General features: G+C 51.7%; 1 protein-coding gene across 3 annotated transcripts in view; it reads right to left on the bottom strand.

Moving 5' to 3' along the window:
- Nucleotides 1-651: 651 nt before the first annotated feature.
- Ltbp4 (latent transforming growth factor beta binding protein 4) overlaps nt 652-8,788 on the bottom strand; it is a 33,922-nt gene continuing 25,785 nt past the window's right edge. For 2 of the 3 annotated variants that reach the window (XM_085693935.2, XM_085693942.2), the window contains 8 exons: nt 7,250-7,519; nt 6,915-6,986; nt 5,979-6,107; nt 5,646-5,792; nt 4,459-4,611; nt 3,332-3,712; nt 2,806-2,958; nt 652-1,061 (listed from right to left, as the gene is read on the bottom strand). In XM_085693935.2, coding sequence (XP_085550061.2) covers nt 907-1,061; nt 2,806-2,958; nt 3,332-3,712; nt 4,459-4,611; nt 5,646-5,792; nt 5,979-6,107; nt 6,915-6,986; nt 7,250-7,519 — 1,460 coding nt within the window. In that variant the 3' untranslated portion in view covers nt 652-906. Of the gene's footprint in view, nt 1,062-2,780; nt 2,959-3,331; nt 3,713-4,458; nt 4,612-5,645; nt 5,793-5,978; nt 6,108-6,914; nt 6,987-7,249; nt 7,520-8,788 lie in introns of all 3 variants that reach the window. The other variant, XM_087907488.1, reaches the window with a different exon arrangement.

Here is an 8,788-nt window from a genome sequence, read left to right as displayed (position 1 = left end):
TGCTGAATTCTCAGCAAGCACTCTACCACTGTGCCATTCTCTAAGCCCCTCACTATTTTTAAATTTTGCTTTTTCAACTTCATTGAATTATAATTCACAGACCCCACCATTTGAAGTGTACAATTCAACAGTAAAACCATGTGATGCTGGCCCCGTTGTAGACAATAAGGAGTCTTGAGTCCCAAAGTACTGACACCCCTTCTTACCTGTGATAGTTTGTGTTCATGGTCCTGGCTCCTGGAGAGAATAGAGCACAGCCTCCTCCTCCATGCCAGGCCTGGTGTGCACAACCATAATTGTAGACACTGGGAGGTGGAGGAATTCCAGACCTGGTTAGGCTATGTAACAACCTCTTAGAAGAAAAAACAAACAAAATAACAAAAACTCCCAGCAGCTCTGAAGACTAGAAAGAGCATGAAAGAAAGGAAAAAGAGATGAAAAGACAAAAAGATGGGAAGTTGCCCAGAGAAGATGGGCAAGAGAGAAACTGAGACAGGAGGGCCAAGAGGGACAAGGTCAGACGTGGTGAGAGTCATGGAAAGTAAGAGTCAATCTTGGCGTCGGGAATGGCGCGTTCTTGGGTGGCTGAGTGACTCAGCAAACTGTGGAGCCAGCTTTTGGGAAAAAGAAAAGGGCAGGCGAGGCCAAAAGTACAAAATAGGTGTTTTAATTGAAAATTTTATAAAAGGGAAGGAATGTGACAGGGGATCCAGGACTGGACCACGCCAGGCCCAAAGCGCTAGTGGGAGGGGCTGGGAATGAGGACAGCGGCGAAAGGCACCCCCCTGTGTCTGTCCATCCTAAGTCCAGACTGGCTGACATCCTTGCATACTCGCGGACGAGGGAGCCAGGCGTGCTCTGGAAGCTCCCAGTGTGCAGGCGTAATGGGGCGCCAGGCGCAGGTGCTCAGGCTCGGGGTCGCGCAGGTGCGCAGTGATGTGGCTGGTGTGTGGGTGCAAATCCTGGACGGCAGACACAGCGGAAGGAGCCATCGGTGTTGACGCAGCGTGCATTGACACAGAGTGGGGAGGTTGCCTCAGCCTCGTCACACTCGTTGATGTCTGGAGGAAGGGGTAAAAAGACCGTTACTAGAGCCCGGGAAGAGAAGCCCATCTCCATGGTCTTTTGACCTTAAACCTCTTCTTTGGAATGCAACAAATCACTTGCTACCCGCTGGCTGTGTGAGCCAGGCGGGCGGTTTAATAGCCCTGTGTTTTGGCCTGTGAGATGGGTCAGTGGGATAAAGGGCTTTCCGTGCAAGCCTGATGATCTGAGGTTGATCCTCGAAACCCAAGAAAAGGTGGAAGGGGAGACCCGATGCCACAGAGTTGGCCCCTGACCTCCACATGTATGACACATCATACACACAAACAATAGTAAAAAACTGTAAAAGAAAATATTGCTACGGACAGTTGTAAATACCTACATACCAGTCATCCCTGTGAGCGTGGAGCCTGTACTAATTCTGTCTCCCTCATAAGCCCTTGAAGCAGTTACTGTGCCTCTGTGCTATACAGATGCTAACTGTGGCCCAGCACAGGCATACTTGCTCCGCACATGGTACGGGTCTCCTTCTCCGGCCACTCTCCTAGTCTTTGGGTGCCCAGTACACTGCTATTTCTGCTGTGAGACCTCGGGGAACTCAGTTCACTTTTCTGAGCCTCTTTAATTTTTTTTTTTAATGTGTTTTTTACGAGTGTGTATGCCACTTGTATGCAGTACCCTCAGAGGCCAGAAGGGGGTGTTGGAGCCCCTGGAGCTGGAATTACAAGTGGTAGTGAATGTCTTATGTAGTTTTTTTTTTTTTTTTTTTTTTTGAGACAAGTTTTCTCTGTAGTATTTGGAGCCTGTCCTGGAACTAGCTCTAGTAGACCAGGCTGGCCTCAAGCTCACAGAGATCCGCCTGCCTCTACCTCCTGAGTGCTGGGATTAAAGGTGTGCACCACCACTGCCCAGCCTCTGATGTGGGTTTTGGGAGCCAAATTCTGGTCATCTGAAGAACAGGAAGCCCTCTTGACCACCGGGGCGTCTATGCAGCCCTGATCCCCAACATATACACAGGGTGTTCAGCGTCACTGACATTCACAAGAATGCTACGAAACGGGCTCTCTCACTATGCCTTTTTTTTTTTTTTTTGTGGGATTTTTGTTTTGTTTTGTTTCTCCAGATGAGGAAAGCTAAACAAGGCACAGTGTCCTGTCTCAGGCCACAGAGCAAACTGACAGAGACGGGGTCTCTGATCCCCTCATAGCTCCTGATTGCAAGCACTTGCCTTTTTCCCTGGTCAGGCAGATATGATTACCACCCCAATCACGTGGGAAGGCTGAGGTTTTGCAAAGAGATCAAGAAGATTGTCCAAGGTAGCATTGACAGTTCTCAGAACCTCATCTGCAGGAGCTGGGGTATGGATCAGTGAGTCACAGCACTTGCCTAGAATCCCCCAGTGAGGGGCTGGGGTGTGACTCAGAGGTAGAGCTTCTGCCTAGACTCCCTAAGTGAGGGGCTGGAGCCTGGCTCAGTGGTAGAGCATCAGCTTAGACAGCATCAAGCTCTGGTTCCACCCTCAGAACAGCAAAATAAATAAATTGAAAAAAACACAAATAAATAATTAATGTCCATATATTTCCAACCCCAGCTCTGCCATGTATAGGAGTCCCACTCTGACGTCATCTTCAATCAAGCCCCACCCCCGAGCAAGAATAAATTTCTTCTTCCTAGGATGGCCTGGTTCCTGTCTGTAATGAAGTTCCTGATCACTCTCTGGTCAAACTCGCGTTTACTCTTCCCTCTGCTCCCATTCCTCACCGACACAGGACATGCGGGTGATGTCCAGGCGGTAGCCATCGAAACAGTCGCAGGTAAAGCCTTCGGGAACGCGCACACAGCGGCCATGGGCGCAGCCGTCCAGGATTCCGCACTCCTCAGCCTCCAGGCCTTCATAGGGCTCAACCAAGGCTCCTGCAGAGAACACAAGGAGCTGTGACCAGAGAGCTCGGAGATCCCTTTGTCGTCTCCTTCCTCCTTTTTGTTCTTGGCTTCCCAGGCTGTGTGGGTCTCATTTTAACCCGCCTTTCCCGCTCCCAGACTGTAGGGGGCGCTGTGCTGAGACCGTATACCATGCTCAGTTTCCCTAGGTGTTGCTATGCATTCCAGGATGACCTCAGACTTGCAGCAATCCTCTTGCCTCTGCCTCTCGAATGCTGGGATTACATGCTATCCAGATGCTCTTGTGCATTTCTGAAACTAACTCGTCTTCGGCCTTCTCTCTCTGCATCTCCACCTCCTTGTGTTTTTTGTCTTTCTGCTTGGTATCTTTGGCAGCGCTACTCACCTGTATAGCCTCCACGCTCAGAGGACTCCTCAGGCTCTGGGAAGGAACCACGGGTGTCTCTGGATCGATATGTCCAGCCAGTGCCTCGGCTAGGTGGAGCTGGAGCCTCCGACTCACCATAGGGACCACCGTCATCCTCAAAGTCTGGCATATCGAAGGGTGGGGCGCCATAAGGGGCCTCCCGACGAGCAAAGGGTCCAGGAGGGGGTGGGTAGGGGTCATAGGGTAGCACAGGTGGTGGATACAGGTCTGGGCCATAAGGGAGACTCTGGTAAGGTGGGCCTATATCTGGGCCATATTCGTACGGGAGTCCAAAGCCTCCTGGGCGCGGTGGGCCATATGCAGGGGGGCGCAGCACATTGCAAAGGGCCTCGAAATCATCTGTGAATAGGAGTCAAAATATACCACGGTCAGTACCTTCTGTTCATATACCCTTCCCCCAGCAGCAGAGGAGAAGCTCTGGGAGAGTTTGGATGGTTCCAGACTAATTCTGGTATTCTGAGATCCTGGGGTCCAGCATCCTTAGACTGCAGCTATGGTCCAGGGACTAAGGTGCTAGAATTTGGGGACTCATGGGAGCTTGGGCGAGGAACCTGAAGAAATGAGAGGAAGGTGTTTTATGGCTATAGACTCAATGGACTGGCTGAACACTGGGACTTAGAGCCAAAGGTGCCTGGAGGGAGCTTGAATCTCTGGGATTTGGAGGAAGCAAGCCTGGGGCTTTGGGCTCATGTTTTTAAGGAGCTAGTATGAGAGCACCAGAGATCTTTGGGGCTGTGTTGGAATCTTGATAATCTGGTGTGGGGGTACCCAAAGCAATGACCGTTAGCAGCTGTTAGGGCTATGAGCAGAGTCTAAAGGGCAGGATGTGTGTGGGCAACTGTTCCTGGGATCTAAGGGCCCTGGGATGTCTGGAGAGGGGTGTCTCACAGGTTTGTTTTGGCAGTGTGTATGTGTGTGGGGGTGATCTAGAAACCAGGCATTTAAGATGAGAGTCTTCAGAGTTGTGGGAGTGGCTGATTCAGGCCTTGAGATTTCTGTTGTTGACACTTAGAAGTCTTTAGGATTGTGACCACATGTGCAGATGCCAAGAGGTCCTCTGGGGGCAGTGTAGAGATGTACAGTACCTGAGTCCTGGGCAGGACAGAGAGCGCAGTCCATGCCCCAGGCTTCTCCGTAGAGACAGCAGCACTCTGTGTAGGTGGCCTGCCGGTCTAGTCGCGGGCGACTGCAAACAAGATCGGGCCCCACTTCCTGCCAGCACACTCCCAGATTGTCATCTATGGGCAATGATAGGATGTGTCAGGGCAGACTGGGACTTGGGCCCTCCCACACAGACCAGAGACCAGAGGGTTCTGGGAAATGGGGGTGGTTGTTTTACTTCCCTGGACATTATTGTGTGGGCGGATTTTTTGTTTTCTTGTTTTTGTGTGTGTTTTTGTCTTTGAGGTGGTCTCTCTATGTAGCTCGGGCTGGCCCAGAACTTGTGGCTCATCCATCTCTTGTGCAGCTAGAATCATAGGTGCGCCTACCGCACCCTGTACCCTGATTATTATTTAAATGAAGCCTCAAAATTCAGGAATTTTTGTAGGAACAGAAACAGGAAAAGAGAATTTGGGCTCATGGACCAAGGCAAAGCAGGGAGACACATGGACTGTGTGAAAAAGAGACTTCAGAAAGGTGGAGAGAGAGAGAGAGAGAGAGAGAGAGAGAGAGAGAGAGAGAGCGAGCTGTAGTAGATCAGGCCTATGAATCCAACCAAGAGGCTGAGGCAAGAGTTAATGTGAGTTAATGTGAGTTTAGGCTAGCCTGGACTACATAGTGAGACTCCGCATGTAAAAAATGAGAAGAACCTGGGGCCGAAGAAATGCGTGCAATATACAACAAGAAAAAGACCGGCACTAAAATTTTCACCTTCAACCACCAGGCCAGGTTACCCCCAAAGAGAAGTAACTCATGTCTTCTCATCCCGATAATCTAATCCCAGCAATTAGAAGGCCAAGGCAGGAAGATTTCTATGCATCAAGATCACCTGTACTACAAAATAATAATGATTTGGGGGAAAAAAATCAAAAGCAAAACAGTGTGGGCCAGAGGCATTGTGGCTCACGGCTTTAATGCCAGCACTCTGGAGGAAGAAGGCGGATGTCTGTGAGATCCAGGCCAGGCCGAGCTACATACTGAAGTGCAGTCTCAAAAAAACAAGCAAAAAGCCTGGCTCCGAACCCATTCAGGCACTAGGGGCGTGGCCTTGAAGAAGGCGTGGCCTAGGATCGAGCGGCTGGGAGTCAGAGGTGGGGCTGGGCGGGGTTACCGAGGCTCTGGCTCTCGTTGGAGACGCAGCGGCGCCGGGAGCCGTCCAGTACCAGCGGAGGCTCGCAGGTGCAGTGGTAAGAGCCCACCGTGTTGACGCAGCGGCCACCTTCACAAGCGGGCTCCTCGTCGGCGCATTCGTCATTATCTAGGACGGCATGGGGTGGGGGAGTGAGGCGGTTACCAGGTTGAACTCCGTTTCACATTTCCCCAGCTCACTGTCAGAGTGATGGATGCAGTCTAGACTTCAGAAGGACTTCCTGCTGAGATGGCCACATTCCTATTTGGGACTGACGTGGCCAGAGCTGGGGGTGGGGGAAGGTGGGGTTCATACCAACGCACTCCAGCCGCTGTGCGTGATAGTAGAAGCCGTTGCTGCAATAGCAAGAGTAGCCCGGGGCGGTGTTCACACACACTCCGCTCTTGCACACCTGGTCCTGGAAGAGCTGGCATTCATCCACATCTGCAGGAAAACGTGGAGAGAGATGAGGGCGGCGGGGGGTGGGGTGGGGAGGTGGGTGTGATCTAGGAGAAAGGAGGAGAGTATGGGATGGCCAGTCACGACAGAAGATAGCAATGGCACCCAGAAGGTGAGACAAGGAGAACTGGGACGAGAGGAGAAGTTGAGGCAGAAAACTCTAAAGAGAATCAAAGTGAGAGACAGAAGATGGAGACAGGTATGTCGAAGCACACATGCAATCCCAGTAGTCAAGAGGTGGAAGTCAGAAGAAGAACAAGAGTTCAAGGTTAGCTTTTGCTGCTTAGCAAATTCTTGGTTAGCCTGGGCTACCTGACCCTGTACTCAAAAACACAAATTAAAAAGGAGGAAAGAAAAGAAAAACACACTGGGCGGTGGGGATACACACCTTTGATCCCAGCACTCTGGAGGTAAAAGCAGGTGGGTCTCTGTGAGTTTGAGGTCTGCCTGGTCTACAAAGAGAGTGAGTTCCCCGACAGTCAGGGTTACACAGAGAAACTCTATCCCAAGGAGGAGGAGGAGGAGGAGGAGGAGGAAGTAGTAAAAGAAGAAAGACTACAAAGAAAAAAAAGGAGGAGGAAAGAAATGAAAGGAAGGAAGGAAGAAGAGAAATTTGAGGCCAATCTGGACAATTAATGAGATCCACTCTTAAGGAAGGAAGGAAGGAAGGAAGGAAGGAAGGAAGGAAGGAAGGAAGGAAGGAAGGAAGGAAGAAAACAGAAAGAAACAGGCAGGGTGAGACAGAGATGGGCCTAGGGGTTGAAGGTGGTGGCGGTTTAAGTCTGGCCTTACCTCTCCGGGCGCTCAGGTCTCCACTGGGCACCAGGTAGCCCCGACCATGAGGACACAATGACTGGTACTCAGCTGCACACAGAAGCAAGGATGAACCCAGAGACCCAAGTCCCAGTCCTTGCCCGAGCCCACTGACTCTGGTCCCCTACCAAGTGCTAAAGCTCAGGCCAGTTAGTGCCAACTTCTCAGCTTCACCCTCGCTGGTGCCCGGCTCACTCTTCCTGGCAGCTCCAATAACTCTCCAGCCCCCATATCCCAGGCCCTGTGTCTCCCCACAGCGCATGCCCGCCCGTCTCGGTGCCAGGGCCCTGCGTCTCCCCACAGCCCGTGCCCACCTGTCTCAGTGCCCGGGCACTGTTGGATACGGCAACCACTGCCCCAGCCTTCACCCACAGTACAGCAACACTCCTGCCACGTCACATTTCGGGCCAAGATATTGTCACATGCATCTGGAGCCGCTGTGTCAAAGTAGCACTCGCGACGCCCACTGCTCACAGGTCCCTGCCTGGGAGGGCTGGGTCTTCGAGGTGGGGATGGGGGCGGAGGCCTCGCTAGAAGATTGGGGCTGGCAGGTGCTTGGGGCTGTGAGCCTGGGAATGTGCCTCCTGAAGAAACAAGGGGCTTTAGCCAGACGTAGGTTACATTTCCTATTTTCCCAAGTCAGTGATAGGGAAACAGGCTCAGAGGGTACCAGTCCTCAGCGGCAGAAAAGGACCGAACACTTGGGGACTAGGAGACAGATACGGTTTGAGGTAACACAGGATGACTTGGAACTCTGGATTCTCCCGCCTCCACCTCCCAAGGGCTAGGGTTGTGTGTCCGATTACACCCAAACCTAGAGCCCTATGAGTGCTAGTCAAGGACTTTAAAATCTAGAAGATAACATAGTATGTATATTGTATTATACATATGGATTTGGTTGGCTTTCTTTCTTCCATTTTATTTTGCTTTGTTTTCCAAGATAGGCTTTCTCTGTGTAGCTCTGGCTGTCCTGAAACTCAATTTGTAGACCAGTCTGGGTTTGAATTCACAGCGATCCACCTGCCTCTGCCTCCCGAGTGCCACCACCCAGTCAAATTATATTTTTAGTCGATATTATTTAGTAGGCTAGTCTGGCCGGAAACGCAGAGATCCTTCTGCCTCGGCCTCTAGGTGCCGTAATTAAAGGTGTGAGCCACCATGCCCAGCTTCACTTTGGCTATGGCTCCCTCTTGTCAATTCTGTATCCTTTGTTTCATAACATGGCCCCTTCCAGGTGTCCCTTCAGCGGTAGGACAGGTGGAAACAGGCCGTTTCCTGCTTTTCACCTGCTTCTCTGGGTCTTCACCCCCAGCTTGCCTCAGACTGGATCGAACACATTCTGCCAGCAGGCAGTCTCACAGCTGGCTCACATGGTTCTCTGGTGTTTGTCTCTCACCCGCTCTCTCCCCACTCAGTCCAACCCTGCCCTCTCCTGCTCCCCAACCCTTCCACTCCTCAGCACTTCCACACAGCATCCCTAGGGGGATTTCAGACCCTTTCTTGGTTGATACTGGTCGGTGATGCTACATGCCCCGAGGAAGAGCCTCCTAAAGCTACTGCCCAGAACAGTAGTGAGGTGCACCGTCTAGGTACGCCTGTGAGGACATTTCCCGAAAGAACTTCCAGAAGACCCACGGCAGTCCCCCAGGGACTAGGGTCCTGGACTGACTAAAAAAAGGGGAAAGGAAAAAGCCAGCCAAACCCTGAGTTCCCCTTTCTCTGCTTCTTGATCCACACACAGGGAGCAAGAAGAGTCACACGGTTGCTGCCATGTGTCCCCACAGATGGACTACACCATCCCATCACAAGCCAGGAACTCTTCCTCCCTTCTGTAGTTTGTCAGGGCACAGCTA

This window comes from Myodes glareolus, chromosome 1 (genome assembly GCF_982192425.1).
Source record: "Myodes glareolus chromosome 1, mMyoGla1.1, whole genome shotgun sequence".
Classification (NCBI taxonomy): domain Eukaryota; kingdom Metazoa; phylum Chordata; class Mammalia; order Rodentia; family Cricetidae; genus Myodes; species Myodes glareolus.
This window is presented reverse-complemented; position numbering and strand designations above follow the sequence as displayed.